This window comes from Nymphaea colorata, unplaced genomic scaffold (genome assembly GCF_008831285.2).
Source record: "Nymphaea colorata isolate Beijing-Zhang1983 unplaced genomic scaffold, ASM883128v2 scaffold0001, whole genome shotgun sequence".
Lineage (NCBI taxonomy): Eukaryota > Viridiplantae > Streptophyta > Magnoliopsida > Nymphaeales > Nymphaeaceae > Nymphaea > Nymphaea colorata.
In genome coordinates, this window is record NW_022204507.1 from 588,598 (window position 1) to 612,834 (window position 24,237).

Consider the following 24,237-nt stretch of genomic DNA (forward strand, 5'->3'; position numbering starts at 1 on the left):
CCACTCTTGTATTTAAACTTTTAAACCCTATATCGGCAACCTCCTCCTAGATCTTGGAGAGGGTCTCGACGGCTCTTTGGAGATCTCTTATCCGCATTCGGGTCGGACCCTACCAGTTGGCAGGTGAAAGTAGAACATTGGTGGCCAAGGAGATTGTTGCAGAGGATAGATATTCCAATGTGAAAGTGGGAGGACATTACAATGGATTTCATGATTGGTTTGCCACACACCAGAGGACAATGGGTAATTGTTGATCGACTTACGAAGTCTGCTCACTTTCTACCAATCAGAATCAGCCAGCCATTGGAAAGCCTTATAGAGTTATGTATTTGATAGATAGTGAGATTGCATGGGGTGCCAAAGTCTATTATTGTGTATCAAGATCTATGTTTTACCTCTAGGTTTTGGGGGTAATTAAAAAAGGCATTGGATACCAAGCTTAAGTTGAGCACAACCTTCCACCCCAAAACTGACCTGAGAGGACCATTCAGACCTTAGAGGACAATTACGTGCTTGTGTTTTGGACTGTAAAGGAGAATGGAATAAGCATGTGAAATTGGTAGAGTTTGCACATAACAACAATTACCACTCTAGTATCGGGATGGCACCTTTTGAGGCCTTGTATGAAAGGCCATGTTGATCACCAACTTGTTGGATCAAATTGGATGATGGCAAGATCGAAAACTCTTTGGTATTACAGCATTATACCGACCAAGTACAATTGATAAGGAAAAAGTTAGTGACAACTTATAATAGACAAAAGAGTTATGTCGATATTCGACATAAAGAGTTGGCTTTTGATGTTGGTGATCATGTTTTCTTGAAAATTTCACCTACTAAAGGTGTTTTTCAATTCGGTATTAAGGGAAAGTTGAGCACAATGTTTATTAGACCTTTTGAGATATTAGAGAAGGTTAGAAAGGTGGCATACAGATTGGCACTACCACCTAATTTAAGTCATGTTCATGATGTTTTTCATGTTTTCATGCTTCAAAAGTATGTGTCAGATCCTACGCATGTGATTGACTTTCAAGGTATTCAAGTGCAAGATGATTTGACAATGAAAGAAAATCCTATTAGATTGTGTATCAAAGAGAGCAAGTACTTCACACTAAGAGAATTCCTCTAGTGAAAGTGGAATGGCAACACCATGGGTTGAAGGAGAGCACATGAGAGTTTTATGTTTTGGCAGATAGAGTTGGATCAGGTCTAGACCCGGACCGAGCTCCATGTGTGAAGAGGAGGTCGACACTGACTTTTCCTCTTCGTCTCTTCCACTGTTTCAACCGCAACACAGAGAAGGAGGAGGTGGAAGAAATTGCTGCAGTGGCGGAGGTGAAGGGCAACGGTGGCATTGAGGTAAGCTCGCCTGATTTCTCTCTCTCTTCCTTCTTCTCCTTCCCCCTCTCTCTGATCTTTGCCCGCCTCTCCCTCTGTTCTGAGCTCTCTCTATCTGTCTCCCCTCTTTTTCTGCACTCTCTCCCTCCCGCGCTCCTCTATCGCCCTCTTGTCTCTTTGTTCGTACTCTTGCTCTCTACCACTAGCCATTTTCACACGCAGCCTCCTCTCTCATCGTCTCTCTACTCAGAGTCTCCCTATCGCTAGTCTCACTCTCATTGTTTTTCCCTCTCCCTCAAACTGAGCACTTTTCCTCTCTGTACACTCTCTCTCGCTCGCACCTACCCTTTCTCCCTCACCTGAACCCTCTTTTTCCCCTCTCTTTGACTGTCCACCACCGTTCCCCCTTTCCATGTGCTCTCTCTCTCTCACTCCCATCCTCTCCTGTCCTCTCTCACTCATCTTCAGCCTCCCTCAACTGAACCGCCTCTCTCATAGCTAACGTAGGCTCTCTTCTAATTGTAGACCCCTCTTTTGAATTCTCTTTCGCTCATTCTCACTCTTTTTGTGGTTGTTTGATCGGATTGTAGCTTAAGGAACACGTCTTTCCCATCATAACTACGAATAGAAGGTGTTAGAGGTACATTGAAAGGGGGGATGGTGGTGGACAGTCAAAGAAAGGAGGTGACCGAGGCCTAATTGAGCCTAAATTGTTTAATATTTTATATTAATGCATTTATAATTATTATTTGAGCATGCTAGACTCAAGATTGGATGATTTAGAATACATGTTAGTGACATTGCTATTTTGGGGGGATGATGATCTGTCTATAATTATCTTTCTAGCATTATGGGTTAACATTCGAAGCGGTTAGGAAGTATGGTAGAGACTTGATGTAGTTCAGAAAGTTTAAAACCGTTTTAGTGAACTTGCGATATATGCTATTGTTGATGTGTGTGTTATGTTGCTTATTGAGAAAAAGTATTTATGTTGGGAAGACAGCTCAATTAAAAATGCAAGTGAGAAATGTATTAGTGATTGGTTGAGTCAAAAGCTTGGAGCTTAAATTGTTTCGTCACAACCTCAAAGAGTTAGGAAGAGACCTATTGGAGAGCTTTGTGGGCTCATACTACCTATCGGCACCCTCTTGAGGCAATGACCTATGTCTCAATGATTCTATTTCATACTTATATAGATTGTAAAGCAAAGTGAGTAATGAACTTATCGCTTGATTATGTTTGCAGGCACACCGGGCATATCAGGTAGACCTTGAGCAACAAGATTCAAAGTTCGAGGCAATTTTGAGAATTTGTAGCAACACGCGCTAGGTATGGCGGCATTCTAAGCAAATCCTTGTTTGGTGTCCAAATTTAGAACGCATGCTTTTCAAGATCGTAAGATCCTATGTTGTGTTTGTGATTTATGTGTGTGTTATAAGTGCTTATTGCTACATGAATGTGTGCATATGATTGAAGGATTATGAGATTAGCTGAATGTTTTTAAACAACTATGCAATGACGTACACATGTTAGCAATTAACAGTTTAGGGCAGATGGGGTGGGGTATGGAGTCGATTATATCCTCGATCGCGATTGTGCATTAGAAAACATCCTAGAATGATAATTGTGTAGGACAACTACGAGCCAATCACAGATCGAGACCACTTTTCGTGGTTCGGTTAAGTTTTATAAGATGTGATTGATATGTTTGAATTATGTAAATGTTGTAATATGTTTCGTATGCATGGTCATGGGCATGATGCAATTGAATGAATTTGAAGAGTATTTGTACCCGTAAAATTATGATGGCTAGCTAAGAGTATTGACTATATGTGTCACCCTCGTGTGGAGGTGCTTGGAGGTATGGTTGCACTCATGACGTGAACAACCTCATGTGCTAGCCGGTCATTTTGTGAATGTGCTATTGTAATGAAAAGTAAAAAATATATATGTGAGGCCAGTGGTTATGGCAATGTGTTTGGGATATGCCCCGCCCTCGCCAATAGTCTCGCTTGCCCTTCCCAACCTAGGTGTCTTAGGAAAGGCTAAACAACTCTCCTTGGAATTCACACATTCATAAACGAGTACTTTACCGTTGCAGTGTGAATGGATCCATATTGTTTTAGGCTGCCACGGGGGTTGTCTCCTGACTGTAGGTCACCCATGGTGTGCACGTGCATGTGTTTGCACCCACAGGAACTATCAATTCACTGAAGTTAATGTAACTGAAATGATTGTAAAAGAGAAAAATGTGAATGAAGTGAATGTGACGATTCGAATATGCATGAAGTGCATGTGACTATAGAGTGTATTAACTGAGGTCATTGAGTAGTCCTCACATGTCGTGGAATATGTGAGGGGCTACCATGACAAGTATGTAATTACATGCTCCTATTATGATATGATGGTATTATGTTTCTAGACATGCTATATACCATATTTGAGCTCTTACCTTAGAAGGTTAGGGATTTATTTGATTTGTTGTCATACTACGAAGGTTAAGTTTTCTGTTTTTTTCCTTTTTCAAGTTTTGGCGAACCCGGGGCAGCAAGTTGATCAGATAGCTCAACTCACATCCTACTGAAGAGATTTTGAGTCTGTTGTAGTACCGGTACATCATGTTTTGGTTTCATTGATGTCTTGTTTTTGTTAGGCATCAATGTTGTGGTTTTGAAGCATTTTTGTGGTATGTATTATTAAGAAATATGATGTGATTTTGTAAGAACTGAATTTATCATATAATGAAATGTTTGCCCCATTCTCTTTTGATGTAGATAGCTCCTTTTGAATTGTTGTGTTGTCGCAACTCAACGTTTTATGTTTTAACAAAAGAAAGTTAATTGGGGGTCAAAGTGTTGGGGTGTGACATCTCTGCTCCCTTGGCTGCTTCTCCTTTTCTTGCACATTAGCAGTCGACTTGCCCATTGCATTTGAATGTGGAAGATACCTCTCAAGAGGTACAGTACCACTTTATTTTATTCAATCTTGTATTATGATACTCATCAACAATGTTCACATCTTCCTCAGTCATTTTTCTCCTCTTAGGCAATTGAGCATGCCCTGTTGTCTCCTTTGCTCTCGTTGTCGCAACTATGAAGAAGGAACAATATGCTTTCGGATCCATGAAACAACTCTATGAGAAAATCAATAGTATGCACAAGCAAATAGAAGAATACTCTCACCAGGTTACTAATAGAAAGCAAATAATTTTGTTGTTTACTGGCTTGGCCGGAAATGCCGACTTCTTTTGTCTATGCCACCTGGTCATACGGTATGCCTCTTTCAATAACAATGGATGAAAAACTTAGGTCATGCAGGGAACATAAGGGTCGCAAACTTGGTATGATAAGGGCATACTCAAACATCAAATTTGGGGGTTGCACATGGTGAAACATCTATGGAAAGGGGAGATTCATCCTTCAAATCTAAGGGTCCTTCAGTTTCTGTGTGTGCGCCCCACCTGGCATCTGCGGCTCCCATCTGCATGTTACTTTATATCCAAGGGGGTAACTCTTTAATCTCTCTTGATCTGAGCACTGGTGCCAAGTCTGGGATTGCAAGGGCTAGGCAGAATGACCACGAGCCCATTGACATGATGTTATTTGTATATGAAGCTGAAAATGCTGCTAAAGGGAGATTTAATGCTATCTGCCAGTAGTTCAATTTTGATCGTGCTGGTTTGGCCTTGGCTCTAAGCTTTAAAAAATGTATGGATTACAAGAGAATAGACCCGCCAGATATTCTGTTGGGTGTGCTTCCTTGTCTTTACCAAATAAAAATTGAGGTTTGCCTTTCATGACCCTGTATTCTTCTTCCTTCCTAATCTTGGACTAAGAAGCGCCACTTTCTTTTTCGTACCACGAACAAGGCGTTTCCACAAGCATGAAAGTTTGCTTCTTCTAAGCCAAGAACCACTGAATCCAAACATAGGCCGTCCAATCCGTTTTAATGTTAGAAATTGCGTGAAAAAAGTAGTTTTGCATGTTACAGGAGAGATAATACTGTCAGCCCTTTTGACTTATTGCCATGCCCGAGGGTCTCAACTTAGATTGGAAGGTGAATCCGATTGAATTCCGCAAAGAAAAATTACAACCAGTACTTTGAGTGTCTAACTGGATGTCTTCCAAATCCCAGTATTTGAATGGTTCAAAACCATCGATACTGGTGCGAATGAATTGCACAGCTATTACTGCGTCTAACTAATCAGGTATGACATGATTTACGCTACTCCAACCACGCAAATGCTGAATTTGAGTTTGTAAGTGTATTAAGATTAAAGGTTTAATATTTGCCAGAGCTGAACACATTGTCGTAAGAAACTAAACGCAATCGCTAATTGGCGAGAGAAGACTTCAGTTCCACAATTGCTCTTTTCCCACGCGAAATCTTAGTTCCCAACCGTTTGATGGATTCGTTTTAAACTTGGAAATGCAGATCCTGCCAACGACATTCACATTTGAGAACTTTGCTGTCAGCTTTGAGAAACACTACATCCATGTATAAGGTTAAACGTGAGTGAAATTGAATAGAATCGCGGAGCTGGGCATGCTGACTTGACCGCCGTTGAAACCAAGGTCCCAGCAGCATAAAAACTATACACTTAACCATGACCACAACTTCAGCTTCTCTTCTTTACACGGACACAATTTCATTAAGTCCACCCTGATCAATGTACAGTTTGTACTGCATACAACCAGATCGCAGCAAATTGCCACCGAACCAGTCATCTTTCTTCCATTGACCCTTTAAAATGTGAAATATATACAACAGAATACTACTGCTCCAAAATTTAAAGGAAATTAGATGAGGATCGGTAAGCGATCAATGTACTTTGCTATACACGGGTAAGGGTTGAATTTGCCTATACAGCTGGGTGTAAGACCAAAGTATACATGGGGATCACTAAGAATGCCATCCCTAGAATTAACTGAAGCAGAACTCACACTGACAACGCATAGCAGATGCATAACTACAATACAAAATCAACAACTAGAAGACCTGGCACAGCAACGAAATAGCTTGTCCATTACCCTGGAATAGGATGTACAAAAGTGCTGTCCAAGTCTTAGTGTATCCACGAATTAGTCAAATTTGGCCATGAAGTTAGGATACCATCAGGATGATTGCAGAAGCTGTGATAAGCTGGATTAACTCATCGATCGTAATACTGCATATAACTATTTTCTCCTCTGTTCCTGGACAAGGTTTTTATATGCTTCCCATTCTTCTTGGATATCAATACTTCCAGACTTCTTGTTGGGTGGAGGAACTCGTATATGTGTCGCATCCACAGGTTTTTGTTGTGATTGGCTTGATGATGGACCTGTAAAAATGGTGTTACCAAGATATCCACATTAGAATACACAATGTAACACTTGAATGAAAACAATGTGGATAATGGACAAAAGGTCATACACTAAACAACAGATTGAAGATATGAATAACGGGTAACACTTTATGGCCACTTTAGATTTTCCTTTAAACCTTTCACCCAATTGTGACAACAAATAGACAAACCAGGTAATGAAGCTCTTATGTAAAAGGAGAAATCATACACAGCATGCAAAAAATTGTGAAATTAGGAAAGCCTGACAAACTATTTAATAGATAAAATAATGCAAAGATGCACGAACTACTGCAACAGTCGCAACAATCAGAAGCATAGCCACAAATGTCGCGATATTTACCCCCAAAAGAAAAAGAAGAAATATCACCAAAAAAATATATATCACATCTTTTATCTAAGTGCTTTTTTCGACTCCATTTAATCTAGCGCTCGAACAGGGGCAGTCTTGGTTCTCAAAAATATTAACTTTCAAAAATATTGAGATGGAGAACAGTTTGTCTTCAGATGATGAAGAACATACTGATGGTCTTTGGAGGACAAAGAACAATAAGATGTGGGCATAGAACAAATGAAGACTCTGAGTCTACTTTCATGGGATGAAGATTAAGGCTTGATCTTTGTACTTTCTATATGAAGAATGACAATGACTTGTTTTATATTATTAAAGCCATGAAGGGCTATAAAGTATAAACTACAAACTGTTATGGTTGTGTACTTCATCGATTTTCATTTTCTAATTTCCATATGTAGCTTTGTTAGTTTGCTATATTGAATATCCTTTGTGGTATTGTGGTTGTTAATTGTTAGTTTTAGATTTTTAGTTAACTATAAGTTTAAATTTGAATTATTACATTATTCATTGTCAATTTTAACATTAGAAAAACGTTATTTTTATAAGTTTATCATTCTAGTTGGGCATTTTTTTTATGTCGCCTCAGTTTTTTGTTTGTATTATTGTTCATAATTTTTTTACTATAAAAAAATTGCAAAGCTTTTACCGAGATTTTTCTTAGAAAAATAGCCTCACTAAAAAAATACCCAAGAAAAACCTCACCGATATTTTCCCAAGAACAATATTTGTCGCTGTCATAAGAACTAGAAAACTGTGTAGGAAAATTTGCTCTATTACACCTAGTGATATCACAGGAAACATGGGGAATAAAGTTGTATGGATTGTCATCTATGCACAATAAAAGGTAAAGAACCTTACCAATATCTTGGGGTGGACACCTAGTACCACTTGCAACTCGTGATGAACTTGGAGAAGGCATTTTTAAACGATCCATTGCCATTGAGATTTCAGGTTTTTTAGAAGAAATAAGAGCCGACGGTAGAAGAGCTTCAACTGCATCCCGCTGCCTTTTCCTTGCTATTAATGGATCATTTGCTGAATTTCTTGCTATGTGGCTACCATCATTTTTACCTCCATCCCCAGGTCTGTCTTGAGTTATAGGTGAAACCTGACCAAAACTATTACCGCTGTTTGCCAAGGATGATGTGGTCAAAGTTCCAGCAGTAGAACTATTTCCACCATACCTGTTTTCTTGATCAGTAGTAACCTTTCTTGATCTACTGCCATTTCGTTCTTTTGATTTATTAACAGAGCAAGAAACACTATCAGCAGAAGGTGAAACAGAAAATCTGCTTCCTTTAATTCCACCAGCACCAGATATTTTAGCTGATTTGGAAGTTTCAACTTCAAGACCATCTTGAGAAGGTGTAGTTCCCAGGTATTTATCTTTTCCATCACAGTGATGTCTTCCCTTGGTGCCAGAAATGCAACCAGCAGAAGGTGGGCGTGTTCTCTGATGACTTGGGTGGTTGCCTTCTACTATTTCCAGCAACGGAGACATTTTATTAACATGTTCAGTTTCATGGCAGGTGTCTATCCTATCAACATCTCCACACAAGTTATACCAGGAACTCTTAGTATCTACAGCATTAAGCAAATTACTGGCAGAAGATGAAACTGATGGATTAATTTGCATTTGAGGTGTACAACTAGCTTTATCAGCCACCAGCAAAGAATAACTATTAGCATCAATTTCATGAGATGCATCTGCACAATCAGTACTCGTTTTAGACATTCTATAATATTCCATACTCAAAGCCATTTCTTTGGTACCCTTGCAAGTTTCATTTTGTCTATTAATCGTCCTCAAATCCCTGCTTCTCTCTGCCATAGAAGATCGACTAAATCTTTCAGTCGGTCTACTCATATCACATTCAGAACCATGACTCGATCTGCCATGCTTAGATGATCCATGTGAAGCTCCTTTTATCATGTGCCCCTTGCTTTTCTCTGCTGGGAAAAAAGGCCTATTTTCAGCTGGTTTAGTGGTATTCCATTCAGAATCATGACTTGATGGTTTGCCATGCCTATAGGATTGGCATAAGTCCAGGTCGTCGACATCCTTAAGTATGCTCCTAAAAGATCTCTTTTCCTTCAGTCCCTTCTCAGTATTATTGATCTCTGCATGTTCATCGTATGAAATGTGCATGTGATCTCTAAAACTTTTCTCTGCACATTCTTTTCCTTTTGAAGTCACAGTGTGCCTTGAAATGGATGACGACCTAAAAATAGACTCATATGGCCTGTGCACTGATATTACCAAATTCCTTTCTTTTGCATTACTGAGCAAAGAAGCCCAATGAAGGTTAGTCTGCAACGTCTTTGCATTGCCAAGAACCCATAAAGAAAGCCTAGCTCGGGTAAGAGCAACATTCATTCTTCTTACATCTGCAACAAAACCAATGACACTTGAATTCACTGCAGGTTCCTCACGATCAGGCTCACATGCCCTCACTGTAGATAGAATTAGAATATCTATTTCTCGCCCTTGGAAACCATCAACTGTGTTGAATTCGACATCTGCAGAAGTGACAGATCCAAATGCATCTGCAAATCTTGCTCGTAATAGTGTTACCTGACTCTTGTATGGAGATATAATTCCAATTCTTTTAGGAAGAAACTCTGAGGGATACCTGTATCAGAATATGAAAAATAGCCCAAAAACTGAGTTTACATCAACATAGGAAGAAGATGACTAAGCAATCTCATGTTTAAGATGGCATTCCACTATTGTATGGTTTTTTATTGAAGGCATAGGAAAGGACCTTTTCTTCAAAAACCTCAGTACTTCAATAACAACGTCAGCCTCAGCTTTGTTTGAAATGGAAAGTCCACCTAAACCAGTCCCTCGACGTTCATGACCATCAGTAACATCAAAAAAAACATATGGCCCAAAGAACATGCTTTTATGAAATGGAGCAGACTTTTTGGTTGCATCGTGGCCATTTAACAGCCTCCCTTCATAGAAATGTAGGGATGGGAACTGGCATATTTCTGGATGCATTCGATACTGAAAACAAGAATCAAAGAAATGGTCTTAAATGAGGAAACACATATAAGAACATAACAAGTCCTTGGTAAAGATAAAGTTGAACAATTGACATATATGCTTGTGGATGCATGCATAGAAAGATGACCGAATGGTTTTTATGGCCATTTAGAAAAATAAAATCTATTTCCTCCAACTGAAATTGATGTACACATTTCTAAGTGCTTTTACAAGGTAGCAAGGATGACTAGAAAGATTTACTCAGCATGTTGCTGTGTTTTGTAAGCACACCAATGAATAGTGCACATCGTAAGCATGCCAATGAATAGTGCACATCGTAAGCATGCCAATGAATAGTGCACATTGTAAGCACACCAATGAGTAGTGCACATGTTCGCACCTAAAGATAGAGAGAGAGAGAGAGAGAGAATCCAAACTGGCATACCAGAACATGACATGTTCCCTAACTATGACTGCCCCATGTGCAAACTGCAAAAGTTAATGCCACACAACTGAAACAGTCAAATATTACTTAAGCAATCAGAAATGAGATATCCCAGACAAGAGACATGCAAGCGGTATTTACAACCTCAACTTGAGCAGTGGAATCTGAGATTCTTTTCCCATCATCTCTTTATCAATTTGCATATGACAAGAACGACACTAGGATTATGGAAGCAAAAGTAGCATGCTTCGCATGACCTTTTAAATCTTTCACATTCATAACATAAAAAGCATATTATTTTTCTCCATACAAGTGTTTTTAAACTTTTGTCACAACCAAATTTACGGTCAAGTATATCAAACTTTTCTAGGTTCAACTTGTTTTGATGGTTCCAACCTAGACATTTGACTAGCATAACCAACCGTATGGTGTATCTACACAACAACGTCAATGTCTCTGAGGGATGCATGGTTTCAGCATCTAGGGGACAGAGACCACCCATACAGAATATCTAACACAGCAACATGTAAACTAAGTAAATATGGTATTACAGCATACCAGCTGCCAACTTTTTGGAAATAACAAGCACCCAGCTGAATAACACAATGAAATCTAATCACTAGCTCTAGATAACATCATGACTATTATTATTGTTTCATTTGGAAGGATGAATTAAATTGTGGTAACTCAAATCAGATGGGAAGTTGTAAAATCAGGGCTTCCAAGCCCAAGATCATGCTGCATTAACAGATGGATTAATAATAATAATAATAACATTAATGATAATAATAATAATAATATCCAAAATAACTAGTGAAGAGCACTATATGTCCATTCCAAAATGCAAAGTGAAAGGTACTGAATTTGTGGTGCTAAACGTTCATGTCATAAAAATCTGAGAACAACGGTTGTCTTCTCAGCAAAACATGATTCAACTTCAAACTAAATCATGTTTCCACAATCTTTAAGTTACCTGAGTCGTAAGCATCGTCACAGGATATCCAGCTCGCTGCAGTCGTTCAAACATACTGCACTCAAAAAGAAATTTGCTAGCAATGTTGGAAAGCACTGTAGCAGGGAGCTGTTTTGGATCACCAACCTTAAGGGCCAAAAATTTGTAGCAAAAATTGTCAGAGAAGAAACCTTAGCAGCCCACACACCAAAAGAGAGAGAGAGCGAGAAAGAGAGAAAGAGGAGGGGAGGGAGGGAGATACCATAATGCACTTTGTTCCACTTGACTTTAAAAGTTGAAGAGGAATCAATGTTGCTGGTTCCAAAGCCTATGAATGAAAGAGAAAAGAAAGTAAGAATGCAAGAGCAACAAACCTATACACGAACAAATGAATGAGTGAACGAATGGAGAAGAAACAACCTGTGTGTGTGTGAGAGAGAGAGAGAGAGATAGAGAGAGAGCATAGGCCTAGAAAGCAGTTTGGAGGATTGAAATTTAAGTAGCATAACAATGGTCTCACATATTTGAGATGTCATAAGATTCAAATTCAGAGCAAAAGGGTAAGAGAAAACTATTCAATCAAGGTTTATGAGACCTTAGTAAATCTAATATGCCTATGCATAATCACAATCCACAAAGATCCTGAATAATCTCAAAAACAGCTTCTTCTATTCTTTACTCGTTTCACTCCACAAATCGTCCTTATTGCCACGATGTTCATCATTGGTCCATCACGTTAAATGTAAACGACTTATCCTTTATCTTCTTCCCCATCTTTTACTGTATAAACACATGAAGAAGACTCACTTGTATACGAAGGTAGTATCATACTGCTACTATAATCTGCAGTCAAGGTGGGAGACAATGTTATCCGTATCGTACGATACGGACGCGTATCGTACGATACGTATCGTCCGTATCATAGTTTTCGATACGGTACACTTAATAAATACGATACGCGTACGTATCGTACGCGTATCGTACGTATCGTGCGATACACCCCCGTATCGCACGATACGGGAGTAAAATTAAAAAAGGGGCCGTCGGGCCCCTTTTTGCTTCTTATTCTCAAACCGACGCTCCTCTCTCTCTCTCTCTTCTTGTTTCTCAACGCTGCGAGAGACGTGGGAGGGAGAGATTTTCTCCATTGCATCAAGATTTGCCGGTGAAGAAGCTTCATTTCTCGTTGTGGGGAGTCTTGGGACGGTGGGAAACTTGGAGAAAGAGGGTTTTTTGGTTTTTAACACCAAGAAGGTAAAAAATAACTCATTTTTGCCGTTGAATCGTTCATTTCTCTTATTTCCTACATTTATTTGTATGTTTTTACTTGTTTTGTGAAGATATAATGTCGGATCCTGCATGACAGTGGTGTACAAGGGTGAATCCCAAAGATAGATTAAGAGTTAAGTGCAATTATTGTAAGCAAATCATATCAGGAGGGATTTCTCGCTTTAAACACCATATAGCTGGTACACACAGCGATGTGGCTGCTTGCAATGGCTCCCAAGAGATCCCATTGCCAGCGTATGTAAAGCACCAGTGTCAGCAGCTTCTTGATGCAGTGAAAGCAAGTAGGATTGAAAAGGACATGGAAGATGCGGAGGAAGGATATGGGGACCCACATGAAGGAGAAGAAAGTGAAGGTGAATATGTTCAACTTGAACAAGAAGATGTTGGTGTCAGTTTGGGAACAACTAAAGGGAAAGGCATCATGCATGGAGGTGGTTCTTCTGCAACTGCAACCAAAAAAAGAAGAGGTGCAAGTATAAGTTCAGTTTCACGAGGACGTGGCAGAAGTCAGGGTCGTACTGGTGGTGGTAGAGTACCTACTATGAAGTCGAGCAATATGTCTGGTTCGATCAAGAATTTTTTTCCCAATTATACTGCTGCTGGTGCTCAGCCTGAGATTCGTATAGCCATGCAATCAAAGGATATTATTGAAGCAGCAGATGAAACCATAGGAAGGTGGTTCTATGATGCATCCATTCCCTTCAATGCAGCAAACTCTTATCATTATCAGCCTATAGCAAATGCGATTGCTAGTGTAGGGCGAGGGTATAAAATGCCCTCTTTTCATAAATTGCGAGGTAAAATTCTCAACAATATAGTTAGAGATGTGAAGACATATTGTGATGAACTAAAATTGAGTTGGAAAGCTACAGGATGCAGTGTAATGGCAGATGGGTGGACAGACATCAAGAACAGAACATTGGTAAACTTCCTTGTATATTGCCCTCTTGGTACTATGTTCTTAAAATCTGTTGATTTGTCTGATACTCCGAAGAGTGCTGATGTGTTGTTTGGGATTTTTGATAAAGTTATAGAAGAAGTTGGGCCTGAAAATGTCGTATAATTTATCACTGATAATGCAGCAAATTATAAAGCTGCAGGTGAAATGTTAGCAGCACGATATGGGACATTTTATTGGAGTCCATGTGCTGCTCACTGTGTAAATCTTATGCTTCAGGATCTTGGTGAAAGGGATGATATGAAGTTGACAGTTCACAGATGCCAAGAAATCACGAAGTTTATTTACAATCATGCTTATGTCTTGAATTTGATGAGGAAATTCACAAATGGGGCTGAATTGATTCGACCTGCACAAACACGGTTTGCTACAAATGTTTTGACTGTGCAGGGTATAGTCAAGCAAAGATCTTCTCTCAGGCAGATGTTTTCAAGTGATGATTGGGTTGCATATCCACATGCCTATAAGAGAAAGGCTGCGACAGTTGTGGATACCATCTTCGATGTTGACTTTTGGGAATCATGTGTGCACTTATTGAAGATTTGTATACCTCTAGTGAAAGTCCTCAGATTAGTTGATAGTGAAGATAGACCTTCTATTGGATATTTATACGAGTCTATGGATAGAGCCAAGGAGGCCATTAGAGATAATATGAAGGGAAAAAAGAAGTTGTACATGCCTATATGGAAGATTATAGATGAAAGGTGGTCTGGACAACTTCATCGCCCACTTCATGCAGCAGCCTACTACCTAAATCCTGCTATTAGATATCTTCCCACTTTTAAGAAGGACAGAGAGGTCGAGTATGGCATGTTGGATTGCATTGATGTATTAGTAAGTGATAGTAAAGAACAAGACGCTATCCATATGTCGATCAACAAATATGATACGGCTTCTGGTACCATGGCGAGAGACACAGCAGTTCGATGCAGGACAACTATGCGTCCAGGTATTAGAAAAAGAAACTTTATACTTTTTGTTCTTTAGCACTTATTCTACCTTCTCATATATTTATTTCTGACAACATTTTTACTTTCCATCTGTTATTAGATTTGTGGTGGGAAAGGTTTGGGCCTGATTGCCCAGAATTAAGGAAGCTTGCAATTAGAATACTCAGTCAAACATGTAGTGCAACTGGATGTGAAAGAAATTGAAGTGTATTTCAGCACATCCATAGTAAGAAGAGGAATAGGCTGGAACATAAAAGGTTGAATGACCTTGTTTATGTTCGTTATAATATGAAGTTGAGACAAAGGTAAACATTTGTTTTGTTATACAAGAATATCAAATTCTAATATATATTTTAATCTCTAACAATTTGTTAATTTTTTCTCTTGTTAGGCAACTAGAAACAACATCTACGAGGAAGCATCACAATAAATATGATCCTATCTTCATTGACCATTTTGATATATTAGATTCTTGGGTTAAAGAAGAACCAGCTGCAATACTTGATGAGGACGATCTTGATTTTTTGAATGTTGAAGGAGCAGCAGAGATTGTTGAAGAAGGAGAGGCTGGGGGGGAGCAATGGAATGTTGGTGACATTCCATTTGCAACAGAGGGGATAGAAGAAGAAGTTAATGAAGGAAGTGAAGATGATGATGAAGAATGAAGATGATGATGCAAATGACGATTGACGATGCTTTTTGTTTTGAGTTTTGAAAACTATGTCAATATGTTCTGAGTTTTGACTTTTGAACTTATGAATTGTGATGTAATTGAATACTCTTAGGTTGTTTAGTATGTTATTTTGTTTTTTGAATGTTTGATTTCTTATTTTGGAATGTCTTGTTCATATGCATAGCTCACAGGTCATACTTCATATACATGAATGATGAATGTTCCTTTAAATACATTTTTCTTGAATTTTTCTGATTTTTACTAGTTTTTTCGGATTTTTTTAGAATTTTTCTGATTTTTTTTCTATTTTTTATAAATTTTTAATATTTTTTACAAATTAAAAAAATAATTTTACGATACATTTACGATACGTTACGATACGGCGTATAGGTCGGCCCGACCGATACACGATACGACAGTGATAACATTGGTGGGAGATATATACAATTACCACAAATATCATTTTCCGGTATAAAATGATAAGGTTTTTCGTAGGTAGAATGCAGCAAAGTTATTTTTCTTGGGAAAATCTAACCAAATTTAAAAAAGTTGAAAAACTAAAAAAAAATGTGAAAATAAAGATCTCGTAACTAAAAAACGTGAAACAAAATGCAAAAAAGTGAAAAAATGAATAAAACATGCTTTTTTTTACATATTTTTTGTTTTGGCATTTTTTTTTCAAGAAAATGTGGTTTTTCACATTTCTTTCGGCTGAGTTGTTTTGAACGTTTCTTTTTCATGCTTTTGTCGAACAAAACACATGTTCTGCGAGTTGCTGAAATCCTCCGACCATCTTGAGCTCCAGCCAATCATAGCTGCTCGATGAGTGGATATGATTAAACACACCAACTGAAACATTGCATTGGGTGGTATGTTGTGAGAGGCCAAAGGAGAAAGCCATAAAATCCTCTCTCTCTCTCTCTCTCTCTCTCTCTCTATATATATATATATATATATATATATATATATATATATATATAAAATATATTAGCCACAAATAACGTTTCAGAGTTTTAAACGGCGAGGTTTTTTTCGGGTATAATATGGCAAGCTTAAAAAAAACGAAAAAAGGGAAAAATACAGTAGATTTTTAAAAATTTTAAAAAATAAAAATGAGAAAAAAATAAAATAAGTGAGAAATTAATAACACAAACATCAAAAGATAAGTCGATTTCCAACAAATAAAAAATAGAAAATGAGAAAAAAAAAACTTTTTGGCATTAAAAAAATGAAAAAAGTGAAAAAAATAAAAAAATGAGGAAAAAGTGTTTTTTCATTTTTAATGTGTTTTTTAAAAAAATGCATTTTTTTTAGTTTTAAACGGAAATTTAATTTATCATGTTTTTAAAAAAAAAACTTGTGACTATGAATTTTATATATAGGAGTTGAAATCAGTTGGCTGTCAAATGTTGCTGGATGGTTAAATATTTAAAATTCATCACCGCTACGAAATATTAGCAACAGTTAATGATGTGGCAATGGCTTATGATGTTTTTAGTGATGATTTAATGTTTCTCTAGTGGTGGATTTCTAATATTTAGTCATCCAGCAACATCTAAGAGCCAGCTCATTTCAAATTTTCTTCCTATATATATATATATAAAGAGAGAGAGAGAGAGATTTTGATTCCAAGAAAGTGCACCCTCCATGTCTCATAATTTTGAGGTCAATGTCAACCTTCAACAGCAATTACAATCACAACATAATCCTGATTACAATTTGTCTTGCTATATATATATATATATATATGAGAGAGAGAGAGGGATATAGGATCTAATTCCAAGAAGGTTCACCCTCTAGTCTCATCATTTTGAGGTGAACCTTTAACAGCAATTACATTCAAAGCATAATCCTAACTTCATTATGAAAATCATGTTCTGCATAGACAATATCTCAGAAAAGCTATGCAGACCTATAAACATGTACCAGAATTTCAATCTCTCGGATGCACATGCTAGACTCCAATCACTTATCCTCCAAATTGACTCATCCCAATAAGCTATCCTCGAACCCGACTTAACCGCAAGCAATAGATCATGATCTCAAGTGTCACAAGAAGCAAATTCTAATAAAATATTTTCCTCAAATTTTCTGCTTTTTTAATCCAAGGCATAGTTTCTAGTGAAAGAAAGAGACCAGAATAACAAAAACCCCGTTAGCACATATGCACATGCACACATGCACATCCAAGTAATCAAAAGCACTAGGCAGGAATGGGCAGTGGACCTTAAAAAAAGGCCTAGGCAGTGTGTAATTGGGCCAAAAACAGTAAATGAAAAGAGATGAAAGATTGAAAGGATGAAGGAGAAGGAGAAGAAAAAGAATAAAGAAAGGTTAAAGGAAAAGGTCGTCTATTTTTTTTTCTTTTAAACTTGACTGCCTAAGTTCCTAGCCTAGACAAAAAATGTGGGTGCCTAGGGCCTAGGCATGCTTTTGGCTACTAAGATAAACACATACATGTATCATGCTCACAGATATCATTCTTGAGTTCTTATTAGTGACATTTCCTCAGGTATTATATCGATTTTTTTTCTCGGAAATTCAAAAAAAATTTAAATATAGAAATTAGAGAAAATAATGAAAATTTCAAGCTTCTTACTAATTTTATTGTATTATAAACTTTGAAGAGACTTAAAGAAACCCAAAAAACCTAAAGTATATCAGTATTTAGTATTTTTTTTTTTAATCTCAGAAGAATATTTCGGCCAAAACATCAAGTGAATTCTTTTTCTTCATTCCACATGTTTTTGGAGCTTTTATCATTGAAAACACGGTATAAATTTTTACTTTGTGTGTGTGAGTGTGTGGGTGTGTGAGTGTGTGTGTGCATACAAAGAGACACACGAAACACATTTTGTGCCACATAAATATATTTTGTGCAACTATATTGCCTGGTTATATGAACAAGAAAAAGAAGATGTACAGAACATCGTACTTGAGCAGCTTCATCAATCACAACTACGTCGAACAAAAACTCCTCAGACGGTCTTCCAAACCGGTTTGAGGAAATGGATTCCGAGCAAACTGCATAAATATCTCCACCACAGCCACTAAGAGTGGTCACCAAGATCTCAGCTTCCCTGATAATACATTTCCGTAACCTAAGTTTCTGAGATCTGCTCTCCTCAAAAGTTTTCCTTTCTCGAGCCTGAGCAATTGATAGGTCTCGATAGATTGCCTTCTTTTTTGCATTAAGTCTCTGTAATGTCACCTCTGTTGCTGCCTCAGACATGTCTTCCAGATCATCATCTTCAGCAGCCATTTCTCCTAATTTTGTCCTTGTTTCTAGCTCGGAATTATCTCGGAATTTTGCACGCTTGGCTTCAAAAGACTGAATACGCTCCATTAACTTTTCCAATTCAGATCTAAGCACAGTTGAACCCAAGTTTACATCATTTGATATATCACCTTCATTTATCCTTTGTTCTGCCAAACGTTGTTCGACCAATGTATCAATGAAAAATGACATGGAATTGGGATGAACAGTTTTCACATTGCCAGTGCGAACTAAATAAGGCTTGTAAATCAAACCATCACTTCCATAAAGGCCATCCCTTGAAATTCTTGATACCAGTTCATCCACAGCTGCATTAGATTGAGCACAAATTAGCACCCTCTTTCTTTTAAAACTTCCAACTGACACTGTAGCCATGTTGTCTCCTTCTTTAGCCACCTGCCTTGCCAAGGCAGCGTCCTGCCATGCTCTTGCAATTGCAACAGATTGGTTACTGAGCCTCTTAGAATTACTTTCCCACACTCCATTGCTACCTTGTGCCTTTTGCTGATCAATCTTCTGAGTGGCATCTAAGGCAAGTAATGCACTCACTATACCAACAATCGTCTTCGTCTTTCCAGTTCCTAAGTAAGGGAAACGACTCACCATGTATTAACTAAACAGTTTAGCATGAACTACTTCCAAATATATGTTAGAAAGATCTCAGAGAAGGTAATACCTGGTGGGCCTTGAATAAGTTGCAACCCGGAGGTTCCTGATGCGCCACTCCTTTCAATGGCAGTGCTAATTGCTTGAAGTTGACCATCATTGAATGATGACTTCAACTTTTGTTGGATTGCTTCTGGAAGTCTACCCAGATTTATATTTCTGGAACCAGCATCATTTGCTTTTGAATCATATGGATTCAAGATAACTGACAATATTGGAATGTCATTCAATGAGGATAGTGCCTGGAATTCTCGAACTTGAGATGTAATGCTCATAATCCTAGTCACACACCATTTGCTTCGTTCAGTGAGAAGCCTTCTTGCTTTAGCTAAACGTGCAGAACCACCTGAAAAGTAAAATCTAATAACCAATACATTTGACCTGCTTTTGTTATCTTTTTCTCTCCTGTCCACCTGAAATGCATAGACACAATATCAAGTACAGATATAACTGCAGAACATGATAGAGAGTTAAGACATACTGCAAAACTTTACCTTGCCAACTGCATGAAAGGCCTGGAAGGCACTTTGGAAGGGCTCCTTTGTCAACAAAACTAGGTCATTTTCATAAAAAGTTCTAGATGTGAAGGACTCAGAAGCATCAGGAAGACATCTAATCACATGAAAATCATCAATTCTCTCGACTGAGATTATACGAAGACTACCAGAACACACCTCATCAGAGGAAAAGGACTCCACATATGAATTTCTAAGCTGAGCCTTGAATTCTTCCAACACCAGTGGACGGAAAATTTCCACATAATGTTGCGGAGAATCAAAATATGTTGGCACCTCTGCCAAATTCAACACAATTCCATTCCCATCATTATTTTCAGCAGTTAAGCCCACAATTGAAAAGTAATCAACTTCCAAAATTGGTTTATACCAGTCATCAAGCCTCACTGGCCTAAATCGTCTGAGAGGACACTCTTGTTTATGAAGATTACTGATTTTACTTCCTGAAGGAACTCCAAGTTGAATAAGTTGCCGTTTAGGAATTACCATGGAAAATTTGGACAGCATTGAGGATTGGCGCCTCTCACAGTTGCCAGTGGATCCAGTAGATTCACCTTCAGTGTGTACCAACTTCTGTATGACGGCTTCATCCTTTTCATCCAAGGATATTCTACCACATTCTACGGAATCGTTCTGGAGAGTTTTAATTATGGTGGTATTGTTTACAGGCTTTACTTGGGCAGAAGATCTCATGCTATCAAGATTATTGGTGTCAAAATTATCTGGGGAGTCACGTCTACTTGTGATATGCTTACGAGAAGCAGTCTTCGAATCTATGCATGAATTACCAGCCTCTGGCAAAACCTCTGAGATTCCTTTAACTTTTGGAACCAAAGTTGTACTTAACACTTTCTTTGAAGCACTTAAAAGATTATCCTCTGCTAAGATGTCTTTACTGAAGTCCTCCTGGTCTAATATCAGCTTACCTGACTGAATGTCAGAAGCTCCATCTAGCTCAGCTGAACTAGTAGCTTTATCTGCCTCATCATCTGAGAGAATTACCACCTCCTTTGGTTCTTCAGGTTTTGTCACTGCATCAGAGACATGAGCATCAGCAGGTGCCAATCTAGAAGCCTCAGCAACAAATTTATTTGAGACCTCCAGTAAAGAATTTTGACGAGATGAATAATCTGGTTCACTGCTCCTTTTCTCAACAGTATGGACAGCATCAGTACATAATGAAACAGAGAGACGAGATATTTGCACCTGTATCTCACTAATTGCATCTGTATCTGCATCTGCAGCCAAAGCAAAGGAAACAAGCTACGCTTAAGAAAACCACGACAAAAAATAATACCAAAAAACATATGAACACTAGCGGAAGAGGAGGAACTGACCACAAGATACAAGCTCTTCTATTTTCCCAATTACTTGAGCAGAATAGGCAAGAGAAAATTTTTTGAACAGATTAAGCAACAAAAAAAGGCACTGTTTCCAGTGCTTTTTTATTACAAGGAGTGATGATTTTCCCCAGTCAATCAGATCACGCAACCATTTGAAGTCAAAAGGCCCAGGAAAAACGAGCTTGGATGCTGCAAAGCAGAAAAGTTCAGAATTTCTGAGCTTTTCAAAAATAACAGGAAGAGCTTCCATTAACCGGACACTAGTCATCTGAAAGACAAGAAAAAGATGCTTCAGAGCATGACATGGCAATAACTATCTATGAAGGTTCTTAACAACATATCTAGCAGATCAACTCATGCTCCATAAACATGGAAAGCATTCCACACATATCATATGCATATAAACAAAGATAAAGTTTTGAATGGAATAGTGAAAAGAGATAAATGCATCATTAAAAATTACATAAGGCGATAATGAATAATTGTGCATAGAACTATATAGTATACAGGCTACAGCATATCAAGATGGTCGTGGTCCGACTTTTTGTCCTGATGACTTCAAAATAATCATGCTTGTGGATATACTGCGGAGAAGAACTTTTGAACTTCTGTTGTATCTTTGGTGCAATATTGGCCATTGGTCTTTGCCTCTATTATGTGCTTTTAGTTCAATCTAATGCACATATAGTTTTAAGTAGATTATGTAGATTGTGGATTGCAACTCAAACTTAAACGAACACCTGCAAAATATGCTGTCAGGAACCTGTTAATATGTTTACAATCACATGCACAGTTGCACACCCATGCAGTCACATATTCAAATTTGTGACTGCAAACAAGAATGCACGACATAGCAAATAGAGGCCAAATGTGGGCTTGCATTGGTAGAACCTAATCTAATGCACAAATAATATTAAGTAGATTATGCAGATTGTGGATTACATATGCAAGTCAAATTTAAGAGAGCACCTGCAAAATATGCTTTCAGGAACGAGTTAATATGCTTACAATCACATGTGTACCCATGCAGTCACATATTCGAATGCTTTACTGCAAACAAGAAAGCAAGAGGCTAACGAAGATAGTAAATAGAGGCCAGATGTGGGCTTGCATTGGTGGTCTATAAAGGTAAAGGCATCCACAAAACACAACTGGATTTGGATATGAAACAGCCTTCAAGCTTGTAACCGTAAGTACTATCAGAGCCCTAGATATGTGTGATTGTTAGCCTCCTGCTAACAAAGGTTGGATACAAGAAGATACAGCACACCGGTAAACTCCCAAACTCACCTACTCAAACCCTAATCCCATATTAGGGTTCCTTCCTCCCAGAGGAATGGCCTAGGAATGGCCTTCTAATGGACGTGTTGCCCCCTAATTACAACAGCCGACTCCCTTTATAGTTGTTACCAGGTCAGTCCCATGGACTTGACCCGAAACCTAGGACCCGGTAGCTAACAACACTCCCCCCTTTGAACAACACCTTGTCCTCAAGGTGGGAGCATTTGAGAAGGAACTATCGGCGAATGAGGGTAGTTCTCCCTACTAGTGTTGTGCTGCATTTTTGTGCTTTCAATGTGACCAGTGTTCCCATCCTATATGTAACGCTTTATGTTTTCAGGTCGGGCTAGGGCGGGTCCAGACCCGGACCCGAACCCACTTGAGTGAGGGTCCCGACGTCGCCCTCTTCTCCCTCGTCTTTCTCTCTTCGCCCTCGTCTTCCTCTCGGTTCCCCCTTCGTTGCCCTCTCAGCCGCAGGCAACCCGACGCAGAGAAGAAGGAGACAGAAGAAGGATCGGCGGCGACGGCGCTTGAGGTGAGCCCTGTCATTCCCCTGCCTCTTTCTCTCTTCTTCCTTCTTCTCCTCCTCCTTCCCTCGCTGTTTTCTGTCGACCCCCCCTTCCATCCCCGGCTCTTTTCTGTCGCCTCCCTCTCTAATCTGAGCTCTCTCCCGACAGCTCTCTGTGCCCCTTCCTCCGCCACTCCCACACTCTCTCGCCCTCTCTATCTGCCCCTCCCCTCTGTCTGCACCCTCTTTGCCCACGCTCTCTCTCCCTCACCACTCTCCCTCTTCCTATCGTCAATCTCACTCCCTCACTGTTTTTCCCTTTCCCCCAACCGAACCTACAACACTCGTCTTTTGTAGGTGGGCCGGATCAGGTCCAGACCTGGACCCGAACCCACCTGCACATGAGCCCAACGCCCTATTCTCCCTCGTCTTTCCCTCTTCTCCCTCGCCTTCCTCTCAGTCCCCCTTTGTTGCCTCTCGTGCCAGTGCAACGAAGAAGAAGAAGACGAAGGTTGGTGCAGGGCGGTGACGAGAACGGCAGCGGTGGCGCTCAGGTGAGGCTTCCGACTTCTCTCCACCTCCTCCTTCCTCTTCCTTCTTCTCCTCCTCCCTCCTGCGCAGCCTTCTCTCCTTTCCGTCAGCGCCCTCCTTCTACCTGCACGATTTCTCTCTCTCTCTCTCCCTTCGTGCTCCAGCTCTCTCCTCGTCCCTTCTGTATCCTCCTCACCATCTCCCCCATTTCCCCCGCTCGATTTCCCCTCTTTGTTTGTCTCTCCCCTCTGCCCGAACCCTCTCTCTCACTCGTCTTCAGCCACCCTCGCAGCAACCGTGGGGTTCTTCTAACAACAAACCCCTTTTTTTGACCTCTCTTTCACTAAATCTTACCCTATTTATGGTTGTTTGGTTGGTTGGCAGCTTGGGGACGCATTTTTTTTCCCTCATAACAGCAACTAGATGGCGTTGTGGGTGGCGGCATTGCACAATTTTTGTCATTTGGGAAGTTGAACGCTTGAGGTGGCTGCCGGAAGGATCGCAGCAGTTTGAACTCTTAAATTGGGGTGAGCAATGCCTAATCGAGCCTAGATGGTCGAATATTTTTTGTTGGAGCACGTATAATTGTTGATTGAGCATGCTAGAATTAAGAATTGATGATTTAGGATATATGTTAGCGCCTTTGCTTTTTGGGGAAAGTTTAGGATTATTTTAGAGAGGCAATGATCCACACTTATAATGACATTTTTAGCATGGTAAGTTGATTCTCGAAGCTATTGGGAAACATGGTAGAGATTTGAGGGGGTTATGAAGATTTAGAATCATTTTAGTGAACACATAGCTCATGCGATTGTCGATGGG

The 24,237-nt window shown here is 39.1% G+C and overlaps 2 protein-coding genes across 5 annotated transcripts in view; one reads left to right on the forward strand and one right to left on the reverse strand.

Annotated features, from left to right (window-relative positions):
* Positions 1-5,955: 5,955 nt before the first annotated feature.
* Positions 5,956-24,237, reverse strand: part of LOC116267851 (uncharacterized) — a 57,982-nt gene continuing 39,700 nt past the window's right edge. For 2 of the 3 annotated variants that reach the window (XM_031649780.2, XM_031649779.2), the window contains 9 exons: positions 21,090-21,363; positions 19,732-20,990; positions 19,248-19,650; positions 18,230-19,152; positions 11,686-11,751; positions 11,445-11,570; positions 9,803-10,047; positions 7,896-9,670; positions 5,956-6,661 (listed from right to left, as the gene is read on the reverse strand). In XM_031649780.2, coding sequence (XP_031505640.1) covers positions 6,516-6,661; positions 7,896-9,670; positions 9,803-10,047; positions 11,445-11,570; positions 11,686-11,751; positions 18,230-19,152; positions 19,248-19,650; positions 19,732-20,990; positions 21,090-21,363 — 5,217 coding nt within the window. In that variant the 3' untranslated portion in view covers positions 5,956-6,515. Of the gene's footprint in view, positions 6,662-7,895; positions 9,671-9,802; positions 10,048-11,444; positions 11,571-11,685; positions 11,752-18,229; positions 19,153-19,247; positions 19,651-19,731; positions 20,991-21,089; positions 21,364-24,237 lie in introns of those variants that run through there. The other variant, XM_050075336.1, reaches the window with a different exon arrangement.
* Positions 12,604-15,558, forward strand: LOC126409259 (uncharacterized). 2 transcript variants are annotated; one of them, XR_007572170.1, is made up of 3 exons: positions 12,604-14,620; positions 14,722-14,926; positions 15,013-15,558. XR_007572170.1 is itself a non-coding variant. In XM_050075337.1 (2 exons), exons 1-2 carry the CDS (start codon positions 13,819-13,821, stop codon positions 14,823-14,825), a joined length of 906 nt encoding a protein of 301 aa, XP_049931294.1. In that variant the 5' UTR covers positions 12,604-13,818; the 3' UTR covers positions 14,826-15,558. The 2 variants fall into 2 exon arrangements, 1 of the variants encoding a protein (XP_049931294.1); XM_050075337.1 differs by having other exon boundaries at positions 14,722-15,558.